This window comes from Brassica napus, chromosome C8 (genome assembly GCF_020379485.1).
Source record: "Brassica napus cultivar Da-Ae chromosome C8, Da-Ae, whole genome shotgun sequence".
Taxonomy (NCBI): Eukaryota; Viridiplantae; Streptophyta; class Magnoliopsida; order Brassicales; family Brassicaceae; genus Brassica; species Brassica napus.
The window spans coordinates 26,107,341-26,124,169 of NC_063451.1; the positions used below are offsets into that span (position 1 = coordinate 26,107,341).

Here is a 16,829-nt window from a genome sequence, read left to right on the forward strand (position 1 = left end):
GGGCTCAAGGTACTTAATAATTGTGGGAGAATCATATCCAACATATATCTCCATCCTCCTTTGAGGTCCCATCTTAGTTCTCTGTGGTGGAGTAATTTGTATATAGACGGCACATCCAAATGTCTTACGATGGGATATGTCTGGCTCTTGACCCGTTATCTAATCAATGGGGAATACCTATGCTCACTAAATGGTCTGATGCGTATTAACTTAGATGCATGTAAATTTCGTGTTGCCCAAGCTGTGACTGGGAGTTTTGACCTCATAAGTAATGGTCTAGCAATCAGATGTATGCGTTTAATAAAAGATTTTGGCCAAGCCGTACTTGGTATGGACATGTATCACGGAATTATCCACACTTACCCCCATGGACATACCATAATCATTTAAACGCTTGAGACATGTATTCACCAGTTTATTATTTACTTAGTCTCTTTGACTGGTGATGGCCTATCAATGAGTTTCCCTTGTGTACATGCTACACACGTGAGGTTTTTTGGGATAACTCTTTCTTTCTTTCAATGTGTGCCCATTTGTATATCAATTTCGCATCATGTTTGAACCAGGATGGCCAATCCGGTTATGTCATAAAGTGAATATTTTTCGCAGGCATTTAGCCTTTATCATCCTGATCTTGGCATAGTAAAGACCAGTAGAGAATGCAGGTATAGTTTCGACCATTTTTCTATGGTCTTGGGCGAATTTTATATATCTAAAAGAAACTTTTTATTTCTTTTGCCCATTGTTTCAATATGGAAACCACTCTTATATCTTTTAAACTCAATGGGCTTCTATGAGTGAATATAAATCATTAAATTTCTTTAGTCTGATCGTAGCTTATCATGAGAATGATTATACCCGCAACTATATTTCTTATAAAGTTATATATTTGAAAAAATCATTCATCCCTTTTATTAAGTTCGGAGCAAACAAAGCAATAAAATAAATTCAAAGTGATAAAACAAAGCAAGTATAAAAGCAAAACAAACACATAAGTCGAAATCAACGTTATTCTTTTAGGCAATCAGAAGTTTCATATTCCGTAGGATCATCTCTTTCATGATCAAAATCATCTTTACCATCTTTATATACCAAGTGGGCTTCAGGATTCTTCCCTTTCAGACTCTCTTGATAGAGGTCACAAAGATGTTTGGGAGTCCTACATATCTTAGCCCAATGGTTCTTCATTCCACATCTATGGCATACTGATTTGGTTGAGCTTTGTGGTTTAAAGGATATACCACGGTCTCTGCCTCGACCATGGTATCAAATTAGGTTGATACCCACGGCCTTTGCCATAGTGGTTCCCACGGCCAAATGTATAATAGTGGCCATGGCCACGTCCTTTCTACCCTCCACGGCCATGGCCGTGTTGTCTATCATCCTGGACGTGGTTATATTCTTTGATTCTTTCTTTTCCTTTGCGGTCTTATTGGCTTCAGGTAATGAGGTTGATCCAGGAGGTCTCAATTCATCATTTCTCATCAGTATTGGAGGCTTAGCTAGCAATAGACTCATCCACGGACTTGTAGTCCTGGATTCTGAGATTCCTCCATAGCTTTTGGTAATAACACCTTTCTTTGGTGATCATATCTCGATTTGAATTCTATCCAAAGGTCTAGAGGATTCTCAATTGTCAAATACTGATCTTTGAGACTCTCAATAAGATGATGGCGAATAATTAATACTGCCTTCTATGATACATTCACCAAGTCTTTTTGACTTTAGGATAATCTTTGTATCCAATGCCCACAGTAAATAATTATCTCCAGAGAGATTTAGGGCAGCAAAATCCAGGTTGATTTTCGACATCTCAAATCATATATCACTCAATATTTAGGTATAATTTTTTATGCGGCCTTATTCTTAAAAACAATCAATTCGGATTTTAATCTTGTGAGGACAATGAAACTATCATTCTTAAAAGCATTTAATCAATCAGTCAATTTCTAGCAAGTCTCAGCAGTACTATTTCTATGTGCTCATAATATTATGGTTTATCAAGACTAGCAAAAACGGATTCAATTAATCACTCAATCAGTTTTAAGGCTGATTTTAGCAATACTAGAATATAGATTTCAAGCATGCATTTCAATGAATCGGTTTCAATGTTTAAACGAATAAGTTTTAAATTTAATCAAGCAATAAGCCTTACGGCCAAAAACAAGCCTCTAGGCCAAAATTAAACCTCACGGCCAAACAAGAGAAACAAGCCGAACGGCTATGGATTCAAACAGTTCGTTTTATGCATTCAGTTCATTGTTTAATTGCAATCCTAGCATAGGTGGTTTCTATCAGTTCATATGATACAATCATTACGGCAATGCACAAACAAACCTCTCGGCCCAGTCAAAGATCAAACACACGGTTATATGATTTCAATTCATTACCATCCTAGCATAAGGTTCTAAGTGTAATTGCAATCAATCAATGTGATCAGTTTAGATTATGAATGATGCAACAAGCCGCATGGCCAAGACATGATATGATCTAGTGATTTTAATTTAAAACTATCAAGGCTATCAATATATTAGGGTTTCAATCAATTCAATACCAAATTCGATATTTAAACAATCTTAGCAACAATTCTATGTGATCAAGACAATCAATTTAGATTTAAGGATTCAATCATTAGGGTTTTCGATTTCAATTTAAACAATCAAGTAACTTCCAATCAAAACATTCATTTCTCAAAAACAATCAAACCGATTTTGAAATTAGGGTTTTGGGATTTTCGAAAATTGATCTTAGATCAATAGGAGTTTGATTTGAGATTCAAAACCATTAATGATTTCGATTTTAATTAATCAATAGATCAATCTCGATTTAGGGTTTTGGGTTATCGAACTTTTGAGCTTCGATTTACTCTTTAGGGTTTAGATCTATTACCCTATGGTTTTTATTCATAAAGATTAGGATTTTAGGGTTTCATTCTTTATCAAACAATCCATATTCGATTATAGGTTCTTAGATTTAGATTTCAAACAATCCATATTCGATTTTAGGGTTTCATTCTTTATCAAACATTTAGGATGATTGTTGAACCGGACCACCAAAAAAGGATGAACCTCGAGCTGGACACGAACTGGACGCGAGCTGACTGCGAACGGATTGATGCTGAGGTCGCGAGCTGTGCTTGTGCTGATCGGGAACGTGCGCCAACTGCTATCGGGTCGCAGACGGTGGGCTTGCTGTCGGGAATGCGAGCTGTCCGGGGTGCGAGTTGAGGCTGAGTTCGTCTGAGCTAGGATCGGACTGTGATCGTCTGAAGGCTAGGTTGAGACGGATCGCGAACGGCTGCTATCGGATTAGGATGCAAGAGACGCGATCGGGGTTTTAGGGTTCGTCGGGTCGCGGCTAGGTTTAGGGTTTTTCGATTTTGGTTTTGGCTCAGGGTGTTTAGAGTTTCGTGCTGATAATAAACTTAAGGATTTAGAATCTATAAGTTCTTATTATTATTCATAACATAAGGTGCCCTTATATATGAGAATTACAAAGAGATAAATGGAAAGATACAAATATGGAAAGTATACAAATACAAGTAAAAGTAAACTAGGGTTTGCTGTCTCTCCTAGCCGCCTCTCTTTCTCTCCTCTTGATGCGGCCGCCTCTCTCTCTCTAGGTATTGGGCCGGCTTATGGACCGGGCTGATTATGGACATCCATCATATGGTTTATAACATATGTTAAATTCACGCCCACCATTTTTATTACATGCAGAAACAGGGCCGGCTCAAGTAAATTATGAGTCCATGGGCAAAATAGTTTTTCAAAAGAAAATATATACTCTATGGATAACTTAAAAATTTTGGACTTTTTTTAATTTTATTTTCTGAAAATCAGACTCTATTTTAATACTAATTATGCAAAAAAAAAAATTGGGCCCTGGGCCCACGCCCCCTTGTCGTATGCCTCAGCCGGCCTTGTGCAGAAAATACAAATGATACTAAATCTCTACTCGTTTCTAAAAATCAATACCATTAAAAGAGGACCATTCTCAAATTATATCCTTAATGAAAATTGCAGTTTTCTCAAAAATACCCTTATTTTTACAAAGAATTAATAAAATTCATTAATGGCATTTAAGTCTTTTGGTTTTGGGCCTACAGATACACCTAAATGGATCTATAAATAATAGGCCTATATATATATTTAAAATATATATTAATTTTAAATTTAATATAAGTATAAATATATTATGAACAATAAATGAATTAAGAAACATGAAAATATTATTTTCTTAAATATATGTATCAATATTCAAAATAGATCATTTGAATATTATACATATTTTCAATACAAACCAAAATCGTATATCCTACACCATATATCATATACATATTTGAATATCATTTTTCAGTGTATAATGTCATTTTATACATAATATTAATATGGCAATTACGAGTGTTCAAGAATATTTTAAAAACTATCTTAAAATAAATTTTTAAATCTAAAATACAAACACAAACTTATAATAGGTTATTAATAACGAAAATAAACTAATATTGTCATATCAATAAGTTATTTTATATTATCATTTTTTATTTAGATAACATGATAAAATTTTATCAAATTCTAAGGAATCACTATTTTATGTAATATTAATAAATATATGAGTAATTTAATCAATTTTTTAAAAAAGTACTATAAGATATTTTGTTATCGGATCAATAGTATCAGATCGCGGGTTAATAGTGAGTTTTTAGGTTTTTACCGGGTTATATCGGATTTTTAATTAACAAATTTTTCATTAAATCCGAACAGGATTATATACAATGTATCGGGTCTATAGGTTCAAACATGAATCTAGGTCAGATATGAAAACAAATTTTAAAACTCAAACATTATTATAGAACAGCTACCATATTTCGAACAAATACCATATTTTGAAGAGAAAAAAAACAAATGATAAAAACCTAAAAACTCAATTGTTATGGTTCGAAATGAAAAATAATGGTAATTTGTAAATCCGTTTTCGATTAATAAATGAAAAACAAACAAACCCGCGCTTTCTAAGCGCGGGTCAAAATCTAGTGTATTCTTAAGCCAAATAGAACCAAACATTCGAGAAAAGTATAGCCAAAATAGGAGACACGGTGACAGTCCAAATATTTTTTCCACCTTTCGAATAAATTAAACTAATATGACTCCACTCAAAGGCTATTTCACTCAGTTATAACTGTTGATCCTGAAATGCCAAGGAGATCACAATACCATAAAACAATTGAATCATCGTACAAAACTCACACTTCAAAACTACTCTGCTCGGATTTCTTAGATCAAATGCATAGAACCCAAATCATTCCAAGCATTTTTGATATAATTGAGAATTCAAAACTTTTTAATTAACCGAACACTGGTCCTCACAAAAAGAAGGGATCAGGGAATGAAACAAAGTTACACACGAAATAATCGATCATGGTTTCACCTATTTCACTCAAGGTCAGGAAACAAACCAAAATCTATACACCCAGGATACAGGATCGTTCAACAGAGATTGGTCTCTAGCGTCTGTGAGAGCACTTGGATAACAAAAAAAGAACAAAAGGGAAAATTTCTCAGTAACCAGAATCTTTAAACAAGAGACCTGGTGGTAGAAGGCACGTTCTTAATTACTTGTCCAAACTTGGTGATAAAGTTGTTCCCGAGGTTTATCGATATCATCTTCGTTCGCCTTCAGAGCTTGTGCAATGGCGAGGAATGCACCATCGTTCTGTATATGTCGCAGAACAATAAGATCCGAGTGGCCCAACGAAATGAAAATTTGGCCCAGTTGAGAATTGGGGCATTATAAATACGCACCAGCCGGTTATTTATATTTTATAGAAAAAAAATCAACAAAAGAATACCCGTGCAGGTCAAAATCTAGTTAGGGCATTATTGTTGTGGCACGAATTGACGATAAAAACGCATCAGCCGCTTACTTGCTCTTTATTATTTGGGGAAAAGGAAAAACAATTCTGGCGAGAATGCGGAAGCCTGGTGAGAAGAATCCAGATGAACTAATGGTGATTCGTAAGAGGAAGAGGGAGGGGGGTGGGCGTAAGTGTAATCCAGATGAACTAATTATTGTTGATTCCGGGTATCGTGCGCCAAGCCGTTCATATCGGCAATGGGAGAAGAATAGGGATGTTAACTACTGGGTTTGGGCTCAACACTCTTTTGTTTATTATAAGCCCAATCTTATTTTAATCTAGTTCTATTTTAACCCTATTATAATCAAGGGTTATAATAGGATTAAATGAGCCAATTCTGGTAACAGGGTTAGCTCATTTAATTGAAAAAAATATTTCATATATTTTTGTTCGTAAATTTTAAAGATAAAACTAGAAAAACTAAGATATGATATGATTATTTCCTCCAATTTGTTGAGCATCAAAATCAAAAGTTTTCCTCCCAAAAACGTAAAATCGAGTTTTTGCTCCACAACTAAGAATAAAGTTTTTCCGTCAAAAAACAAAAATTAAGTTTTTTCCGCCAAAACCTAATTTGAGTTTTTCCACCAAAACCACAAAATCAAGTTTTCCCGCCAAAACTACTGTAAAATCGCGTTTTCCCGCCGAAACAACAAAATCAAGTTTTCCACCGAAACCGGCAAATCGAGTTTTCCCGCCAAAACCGCAAAATCGAGTTTTCCCGCCAAAACCGTAAAATCGAGTTTTTCCGCAAAAACCGCAAAATCGAGTTTTCCTGTCAAAACCGGCAAATCGAGTTTTCCCGCCAAAACTGTAAAATCGCGTTTTCCGCCGAAACCGGCAAATCGGGTTTTCCCGCCGAAACCGCAAAATCGAGTTTTTACGCCGAAACCACAAAATCGAGTTTTTCCGCCAAAATCGCAAAATCGAGTTTTTCCGCCAAAACCGCAAAAACGAGTTTTTCCGCCGAAACCGGCAAATCGAGTTTTCCCGCCAAAACTACAAAATCGCGTTTTCCCGCCGAAACAGCAAAAACGAGTTTTCCGCCGAAACCGACAAATCAGGTTTTCCCGCCGAAACCGCAAAATAGAGTTTTTCCGCCGAAACCGCAAAATCGAGTTTTCCCGCCAAAACTAAAACCGCAAAAACGAGTTTTCCCTCCAAAACCGGCAAATCGAGTTTTCCCGCCAAAACTGTGAAATTGAGTTTTACGGGTTTTCCAGAAAAACTTAATTTTACGTTTTCACAGGAAAATTCAATTTTGAGGTTTTGGCGAAAAACTCGATTTTGATTTTTTTGGCGGGAAAACTCGATTTTGAAGTTTTGACGAAAAACTCGATTTTGCGTTTTTGGAGGGAAAACTCGATTTTGTTGTTTTAGTTGAAAACTCGATTTTGCGGTTTCGACGGAAAATTTCGTTGTTTAGTTTTTGGCGAGAAAACTCGACTTTAAGTTTTTGTTGGTGAAAAACATTATTAAATATTGTATAATAGTTGTGTGAATCAAAATAAAAGGGTTAGAATTTAAACTCTGGTCCTATTAGGACCAACCTTGTTTAAACTCTGTTTAAAAAATGAGGGTTATGGTTACAAATGGGTTTGTAGGGTTAGGGCTAACCATGTTAGGTTGAGCCCATATTAACATCCCTAGAAGCATAAGGCTCACTGTAAGGCTCACAGGGAGGAGATTGACCGAAAAGAAGAAGAGACTCTTCGTAAGGCAAGGCTGAGGAGGCTTTTTGGCGTAAAGTGGATGAAACAGATGTATGTATTTATTTCGTAGCAACCTTTTGATTTGATTTGATGATGTAATAATCTTCCTAGTTAGTTGCTAATTGTTATATATTTAATTAGGGCTTCGATATCGAGATCGAAGGTGCTCCTTGTTATTTTGGTGGTATGAGTGTTTATAAGGGTGGAGTAGATTGTCCCCTTGTAGCGCGGCTTTATGCAAAGGTTGGACTTCATCGGTACAATATGCTAGAGGTAAACTTTTGTGTCCACCATCATCTATCTATATCTCTTGTTTGTTACTGTAATTAACTCTTAGTCTCTTCCTCCATGTCATGTCAGGGGACCAACTTGCATCTTCGCGAAATAGAGAAATACAATTCTAGTTAATTTGTATCCCCATGCCTGTCTCGTATTACATTACTTTGCTTGCCGAGGATCCAGCTACGTCCTCCTATGTTGTGTTTTCCAAACTAAGATTGACCAAACAAGTTTAGGCGAGATGGATTTCAGTTGTTATATCTCCAGACCTAAAGGTTAATTTACAGTTTTCTAGTAAGTAATTGATTATTAATAATTATAGACTAATGTATGTATGGCTTGTCTCTCTCTCTAGGGATCAAGAGTGAGATTTATCCGAAGCAGTTTCGATGCCGTGGACTTGCCTGGCAAGTGGCCTTCAAAGGAGGCTTTTGCTGATAAAACTCGATTTTTGTACAAGGTAACTTTGACGAATGACAATGTATTAAGACCATCTCCAATGTATTTTTGCTATTTTCACGAGTAAAAAATAGAAGAATTCTGTTTCTTCCTCTATAAATGGAAGAAAAATTAGAGATCTCAAGAAATAGATAGAGGTGAAAATAGCAATGGGTTGTAAATGTTTTAAGTTGCTTTCGTTTCACCATGTTTGCTTCGTAGATGCAGGAATCATATTGGGAAGAACATGACTGGATTCGCTTGTATATGGAAATTGCATTCTTCAACAGAGATAGGTGGCTGAATGTAAGTTTTTAAAAAAAAAAATTAATGGTTTTGTTTATATATAAAGCTTGTTTTTAATCTTGGTTGTTGCAGCACAACCTGTCCGATTTAAAGATTTTGAACGTAGTGGTAGAGACTGAGGAAAATCTGCCATATGAGACCGTACTCAAGAGTTTTAGGAATGTCCTTGTCTACATAAGATATGATCAAGACTTGGGAGCGGATGGTGTTTGCAAACACATAGCCATTGTTCGAAGAACCGTCGAGCCGACAACTCACTGCGTTTGTCTCTTTGGCGAGTCTCTGCTGGTGCCTGACTCTGAGTAAGAAGCTGTTAGTTGTAACTCTTTTTTTTTGTCAACCATTCACCACCATTTACTTTGTAAGATATATGTTCAAAATAAACAAAACATGCAACTTGTGTAGTTGGTTTATGCGTCTTTTATCTTTCCGAGATTAAAAAGATAATCCAACATCCTCTACTTGTGTACAAGCAGGTTGTGTAAAAGATCATACGTTTTTTTTTGTTCTAGTGTTCGCCTCTTATTAATCTAGATTTTATTTGCCATAATGCTTAATAATTCCCACTATAAAAAACTGTAATTAGCTGCAAGTCACTACAATTTTTTTTTATGGATATAGGCACTATACGTTGTTAAAATTATATATTTGTGTTTTGAGTTCAAGTGGTTCTTCATTGATTTCCTGACTATTTTTCAACATTCATGATCTTACGCCCATATATAGAAATTAACCGAAGCTTTTTCTCTTTACGCCCTCATATTTGTTATATACACTAACTATGCTTCGTCGCAGGAGCCAGTATGATATTTTTTTAAAAATCATAATGTCTTACGCTTAAATAAATGCTCTACTATAACTAAAATTATTATATAACATCGTGATGGCGTAAACGATCGGTTCTTTTGTCTGCGCGCTCCGGACTGAGTCTCGATCGTGTCTTGGTGAATGGTTGTCATATTAACTGTTCTATGTCGTTATATAAGCTTTTATGAATTTCCATATAAGATAGTACCTCTTATATACTAAAACACAAGTCACTTGTCCAATAATATTTTGACACATAGATAAATTTTTTTTTTCAAAAACAACAATTACTAAAAAGAAAAACAGTTAGTTTCAAAAAAAAAAAAACAGTCGAAACAAATCAGTTTCAGAACGTAAAACCAAAAGAAAGAAAATAATTATTTTAACCGCCTCATATATTACACCCACGATCTCCAGCTTATTATGTATTACATTGGTTAGCGGTATAGACGAAATTCATATAATTAATAGTTATTTAACAAGCGAGCAAGTGTATTAAGTCTCAACATTTAGTTGTTTCAGTTTTACAGTTTTAACTTTTTTTTTTATTTTTTTGTAGAGGAACCATGCTTCACGTGATAAGTTATGCATTTAGTATGTTAGAATTTCCAAGTAATTCTTATGATAAGTAATTTTCTGGTCATTTTTATTCAGAAAACATACTAAGAAAGATTATAGATGGACATGAATCTCGAATAATGAAAACTAATATAAAAGATTTTGTAGTGCTGTTTATTTAGTTATATGTAATTTTAGTTTGTGTGAGTATTTTATCTAACTTCGGTTTGTTAATTATAATCATGTCTTTAATATCTTTGAAAAAAATTAAGTACATAAGAGATTTATATGCACTAGTAACGTATATTACACTAATTACGTTATATTGATACCTAGCTACTCATTTTTTTTCCTCGTTTTACTTCAAGGACTGGATCTAGCCAAAAGGATCGTATTATGCCACATGCTATTATTATTGTATTAATTCTACAAAATTGTGCAGTCATGTACCGTACGAATAAACCACTTTTGGGATTCTACAAATTGCGCAGTCATATGACAAAACGCCCTCATACTATTGTATATTATGAAAAAATTACCCCAAATATCCCTTTATATTTTCACAGTGCAAATCATGTCCCTCCATCAATCTTTGATTCAACTTCTACCTTTATCTTTCTGTTATATCTATGATCGGAACGACAAATAAGTATGTTTTTTTAACATAAACAAATAAATACTCTCTATATTCCTAAATGTAGGATGTTTTAAAGAATTTTAATGTTTCAATATATAAGATATTTTCATTTTTTTAGATAATTTTTACTTTATTAAAAACTGTGGAACCAATCATATTTAATAATTTATTTTGTAATCGGTTGAATATCATTAATTTATAGTATTCATGTTGTTTTCTAGACAAAAATTAAATTTTCTTAATATGTGTGTTTTTAACTAAACATCCTATAAGGGCATTGGTTGTGTTACTCATGGCTCGATAACCCAGGTAAGTTTTTTATATTATTTTATTATTTTTATTTTTTTTTCAGTTTTAGAAAAAAAAAAAAGGGTCAATCGCGGGTTTCCACGCGGCGATGGGATCCGTGCACAGTGACGAGCCCGGCAACGAAATGGTAAAAATAATTTATTGCTAAGGATTTTTTTTTGTAAGGATCAGCATTGCAGCCGCTCTAAGAGCATGTAAGATATATATGGCCTACTTCATATCAAATATCATCCTCCTCCTCTCGTAGGTAGTAACTAGTAAGCTTCATATCTTGTGACACCAAGTTAAGAATATTACGTATCTTTGGGTTTGAATACTGACCAACTTTTAAGATAAATCACCAAGCTTTCTTTTCTAGACAAAGTTTAAATCTGATCTGGCAGTCAAAGGTCAAAGTTGAATTTTTTTTTCTCTTTTACAATCTGAAAAGTAATAACTGAGGGTACAAAGATGAGATCATCATCTTTGTTGATCACACCAATCTAATGAATGTGCTTCTTCGTATGAGAAAATGTAATGAAAACTAATAAATATAAATATGTTTCCGTAATTCATTTATGAATTACACATGAAAAAGGCAAAAATACTTTGAAAAGGAAGCAAGGGTCACACTTTGCTCATTTACAACACCATAGAGAGAGAGAGAGAGAGACAAAGGAAGTAGACACTAGAGAGTGAAAGAGCTTGAAGATATGATGTTTCCTAAGGAGAGAGAGATAGGTAGCAGCAGTGGTTTGGGTCAGGGTGAAGTAGATGTTAAGAATTTGAGCTTCTTCAAGATCTTTCAGGGTGATGACTTATCCTCTGAAAGCATGGTACTTTTCTTTACTAAATCTCTTCATCTCCTTATATTTGAAGTTTTTTCTTGTTAGCATCGTTTGAAAGGTTGGATCTTTTTGTTTCTTTTGGTGTGTTCACGTTAAAAGGTTCAATCTTTTGGTGGGTCTCTGTGTATGAAACGTTAAATCTCTTTCTTTTGTGATGTATAGTGTTTTGTTTTGTTGAGTTGAATGTTTAGGGTTGCTCTGTTTTGAAAAAGTTGAAATCTTGTTAGCTTTGTATAAAAGGTAGACTAGAATCTTTTGGTTGTATGAGTTTAATAAAAAGGCTGAATCTTTATGAGTTTAATAAAAAGGCTGAATCTTTTGTCTTTTTTTGTTCACTCAGAACATAAAGGTTGAGTCTTTGTCTTTGTCTTTTGTTTGTGATTAGACCCACTTGATGATTAGTGGTGAAAGGTTGAAACTTTGTCTAAAAAAGTTAACTTTTTTTTTAACATTCTTCACTGTATGTGTTCAGAGAGCGTTTCCTTACGACTTCATAAGAAACGTCCCACAAAACGACTACTCCAGTAACATGGTGATAAGGACGCAGTGGGGGATCTCATGGGAAGTAAAAGTCTCCATGAACCCAAGATTCTACTACATGGAGAAGCGTGGATGGAACCAGTTTGTGAACGACAATGCCTTGGGAGATAAAGAGCTCGTTACCTTCACTCACACTGGACTCATGTGCTTCAATGTCAAGATCTACGAGGAGAATGGCAAGGAGCTTGTAACACCTAGGAGGCCCCGGACAATGGCTTCTCTAAGTAAGTGTAGTAGCTTTTGATGCTTTAAACAAAGAAAATTGAGAAGTAGGAGAGAGCAGCAACAAAGATGTGAAGAAGAAGGCTGAGGAGACGGGAGGAGTTAGGGTCAAAAGCAAGAGATTTGAGGAAGGCGAAACATCCAAGAAGAAGAAGAAGAAGATGAAGAGCAATAACGATGAGGATACTGTTCCAGTATTCAACATCACTATAAAGACATCATACCTCAAGTTCCTGGTAAGATTAAAAACCAAAAATTTACACAAACAAAACAGTATCAGCACATTCTCTGATGATTTTTTTTATTCAGCCAATCCCAACGTACTTTGCTGACGTGCATATCCCGAAAACGTCTAAGATGGTCACCATTCACCACTCCAATGGGAACTGTTCATGGGAGGTGGTTTGCTTGGTGAGGAAGACAAGGGCAACCTTCTCAAGTGGCTGGGCGAGATTGGTTAGAGAGTATCCTTTGTCAGTCGGTGACTTTTGTACCTTAAAGTTCATCAAACCAACCGAGTTTCACCTTGCTGTCTCCAAGAAGGTCGATCAGAGATCATGTCTGACTGATAAATGAATGAAATGTGTTACGTGTCTTTGTTGCTTTCTTATTATCCATAAAGACAAGTTTGATCACGTTAGGTATTTGTGAATGTTTCTCTCTAGCCAATGCTTAATGTGTCTGTGTGGTTTTTAAATACTTTAACACAATGGTGATGATATTAGTTTCATCTTTTGGATTATTATGAATATTAATGTTTTAGTAGTATTCATTTTTATAATTTGTATGCAGTGGTACTACTAGTACTAGTACTAGTAGGCTTAAGAAAAGATATACATTCATCTATATTTTTCAACACACATCATGATCAGACTGAACTCTGTTTCTCGCCGGCTTCCCAATCTGTAAACAATCAATAGGAGGAAGAGTAGGAGTGTTGAGCTCACCAAACGTCTGCCAGCAAAAAGGATCATACATATGATACCGTTCTTGAACGGGCCTAAGCTCAATTGCGGATAACTGCACATCTACGCATGGGAAGTCATCGCTGCATGCGAAATGAACCGGTTTCACGGTATAAGTGCCTTTGATCCTCTCGTAAGTCACTCCTTCGACCGCAACCGCTGATGTCTGGTTCTTGCATGTGGTATGGTCGCAGTAGAATTGGTCTATCACTATTGGAAGCTGGACTTCGTTGAGTTGAATGTTTGAGAAGAGTATTCCTTTCACTGATCCTACTCCTCCTTGCCATGTCTTGATCCTGACCCCTGTCATCGTGTTGTGCATCGCCACGTCTCGTACTGTTATGTTTGAGACGCAGGCTTTTGTGCTGTCTTTGCCGAGACTACCGATGCTGATACCGTGACCCGGTCCACAGGTCACGGTGTGTATGTATACATTCGAGCAACCAGTTTGGATTGAGATGCAATCATCTCCTGCATACACACATAGAGAGTAGACATCATTAGCCAAAAATTCGGATCATTCAAGATTCAAGAATTCAAGAATTTCAAGATATCAAGATTCAAGATTTCAAGAATTCAAGAACTCATGAGGATTCAAGATCATACCGCAAGAGAGTGTTGTGCTGTGAATGAGGACATCTCTGGTGTTCTGGAGGTGAATCCCATCAGTGTTTGGACTATCACCAGGTGAAGAAACGGTCATGTCATGTACCACAACGTCGCCGCAGTTATCGAATTTGAGGTGACATTGAGGACTGTTTTGGATCGTTATACCGGACACTTCCACACCAATACTCCCATAGAATCTTAGTGCCTATGTACACATATCAGTAAACAACAGTTTCACAATCCAAAGCTCGTTTTGTGTTTGTTACTCACCGTTGGTTTAATGCTCGGCATTTTCAAATCAAACTCACTTATTGGAGGGTTTTGGTTAACAGAGTTGTTCAAGGGGACGATTAGTTTGGTTTCACCATCAATGAAAGGGTAATCTTGTTGCCACCAACCAGAGCCTCTACCATCAATCACACCTTTCCCTTGTACTTTAATTCCTATCAGCTTTGTGAAATCAATCCACCACATTAACCCTTTTCCCCATGACTTTGAATCCGTTGGAGCTATAATTGTACCATCAAGCTGCAACCACACAAAAACGTTTTAGATCTTAAACTAAAGAGAGACGGTTTTTTTATATATTCAGAAGATCAATTTCTCACCTGGAACACAATGTTTGGTTGACAATAAGGACCAGAGAATGAGATTGGACCAACAAGGAAAGTGTATTCTGGCGGTATGATCATCATTGATGCTTCCACTTTGCAAGCAGCTGCCCAAGCCGCTTCAAACGCCTGCAAAACATTATGAAAAACTCTGTTTATTACACTAGTCACCATTAATTATAATAATGGTTGTTAAGGCTTGGTACCATTTGTAATCTGTTATTTCTGTTGTCACTTTTTAGCTCAGTTTTTTTCTCTTGTTCTGTCTCGTGTTTTGTCTCAGTGATCTCTCAACTGTAACTTGTCTTTATTTAATTCTCATATAAAAATGCTATGATTAAATCAAATACTGCCACTAGGATTTAAAACTGTACGGATAAAGAAATTAATGTGCTTTTTAATTTAATTTTTTATTTGTTTACCTTAGTGTCATCACGTATACCATCACCCTTTGCACCAAAATCCATCACATTGAAGACCTGAGATTCATTTAGCGACGGAAGAGACGGTGGTTGGACTTTTGGTAGTTGTGAAACTACCGGAGAGTTATAATTGTCGTCAACTTCGGGCGGTGTTTGCAGCTTTGGCTTCGGTTTAGGTTTGGACTTTTGGTGATGACTGTTGTTGTTATTGTGAGAGCTGTGGTGACTGTTCCCATGGCTTTTCGGTTTCTTGCTTGACATGGAATCAGACAAGTCAGTGGATCGTCGGTTGTTATGTCTCCAGTGTCTACCTCTTCTAGCAATGCAGGTCTCTAGGGTTACAGACCATACCAAAACCGCCATTAGCATCATCAACGTGATGCTTCTCAGGCTTAGACTTTTTCTCATCATCATTTTTTTTTGTTTGTTTCTCTGTCTCAACGAAGAGTGTTTTGTGGTGGTTGAGAGTAAGAGACTTGGTTTCTTTTAAGTTGTTGGTTTAAGTTGAAGAAAGAGAACGTTGTTGAGGGGATTTAAATAAGGAAGCAGTCCAAGAATAATGTTGAGACTTGAGAGGCTCACGGGTTTTTAAAATTGATTTTTATTTTCAGATTGTAAATGAAAATGGAATCAATAGTCCATTATTTTCCATATTGTGATTGACAAACTTATTTTTTAAAATTTCTAAATAAACGAATAAGTCTAAGCTTGCTATGTGTAAGTTACTATATACGATAGTAAGACCATAATGTACGCTTTTAGTTGGATTTTTGTGATATTGACAGTGATGTAAAGTTACTACTCGTGAGATATAATTGAAACGAAGATTCTTTTTCTTCGCGGGTAAAAGTTCCAAACGGCCAAAACCTGAATTGCATGTTTGAGTAAATACTGGTCAGGGGCTTTGTGTATGCCACCTGGAGAGTATTTGTTGGTCAAAAGCTCGTCTAATTTGGTTGGGAACATGGATAGCCAATACTTCATATGATCACATATATACAAACACATGCATATGCGCCCCATGAAGTGGGGATACTTGTTAATAAAAAAATGAAGTGCATATTCAGTTTTAGGATCTTGCTTTATGTTTATTTGGATATATACAATTAGATCGAAACAAGCATTGAAGCATGTGTGTGGAACTTAGGCATGTGTTGGATCTGTCGTATTGGCACGACAAGAGTGTCGTATATGTTTCACAATTTACCCGTGTACAAGTTCAAGAGGCCATGTAGAAAAAAATATATGCGTTTCTAAATAAATAGGAATGTGATTTTTACAGTCATTATCAAGAACATGCTAGAGAGTAGATAGTATGTATTAGTATGTATGGCCAAGAGCCTAGAAGTTGCCAAGTTAAGTAACGATAGATTGTAAAATTTGAAATTAATAAACAAATTACTAATAAAAAAATAAACGCGATGATTAATATAAGAATTCCAAGTGGATAATCAAAATCTTTAAAATAGATTTTTAAGAAAGAAAATGCAGTAGAAACAAAAATTTGTTAAGAAATTTTATTAGTACTATTAATAATTTATAAAACATATATATATATATATATATATATATATATTTGAAGATAAAAAAAAAGAGACTCGTGAGTGGTCTATATGTTATCAAGGGGGCACTGATTATAACGTCTCTTTTAGCACTCACATGCACCACTTCAC

The 16,829-nt window shown here is 35.5% G+C and overlaps 2 protein-coding genes across 2 annotated transcripts; one reads left to right on the forward strand and one right to left on the reverse strand.

The window, feature by feature from the left end:
- Window positions 1-11,075: 11,075 nt before the first annotated feature.
- Window positions 11,076-13,317, forward strand: LOC106414523 (B3 domain-containing protein At3g17010-like). Its single transcript, XM_022702937.2, has 4 exons — window positions 11,076-11,775; window positions 12,260-12,560; window positions 12,595-12,785; window positions 12,859-13,317. The coding sequence occupies exons 1-4, from the start codon at window positions 11,653-11,655 to the stop codon at window positions 13,123-13,125; spliced, it is 882 nt and encodes a 293-aa protein (XP_022558658.1). The 5' UTR covers window positions 11,076-11,652; the 3' UTR covers window positions 13,126-13,317.
- LOC111208598 (polygalacturonase At1g48100-like) lies at window positions 13,297-15,699 on the reverse strand. The gene is made up of 5 exons (XM_022707788.2): window positions 15,157-15,699; window positions 14,732-14,863; window positions 14,394-14,651; window positions 14,121-14,328; window positions 13,297-13,985 (listed from the first exon to the last, which is right to left on the reverse strand). Exons 1-5 carry the CDS (start codon window positions 15,568-15,570, stop codon window positions 13,402-13,404), a joined length of 1,596 nt encoding a protein of 531 aa, XP_022563509.1. The 5' UTR covers window positions 15,571-15,699; the 3' UTR covers window positions 13,297-13,401.
- Window positions 15,700-16,829: the final 1,130 nt, after the last annotated feature.

What these genes read in the sequence shown, in the direction of transcription:
- LOC106414523 (XM_022702937.2), top strand. Translation starts at nt 11,653, where the DNA reads ATGATGTTTCCTAAGGAGAGAGAGATAGGTAGCAGCAGTGGTTTGGGT. An exon ending in ACTTATCCTCTGAAAGCATG is followed by an intron (nt 11,776 to 12,259) that starts GTACTTTTCTTT and finishes GTATGTGTTCAG; the next exon opens with AGAGCGTTTCCTTACGACTT. An exon ending in GGCTTCTCTAAGTAAGTGTA is followed by an intron (nt 12,561 to 12,594) that starts GTAGCTTTTGAT and finishes AAGAAAATTGAG; the next exon opens with AAGTAGGAGAGAGCAGCAAC.
- LOC111208598 (XM_022707788.2), bottom strand. Translation starts at nt 15,570, where the DNA reads ATGATGATGAGAAAAAGTCTAAGCCTGAGAAGCATCACGTTGATGATG. An exon ending in GTATACGTGATGACACTAAG is followed by an intron (nt 14,864 to 15,156) that starts GTAAACAAATAA and finishes AATGTTTTGCAG; the next exon opens with GCGTTTGAAGCGGCTTGGGC. An exon ending in CAGCACAACACTCTCTTGCG is followed by an intron (nt 13,986 to 14,120) that starts GTATGATCTTGA and finishes GTGTGTATGCAG; the next exon opens with GAGATGATTGCATCTCAATC.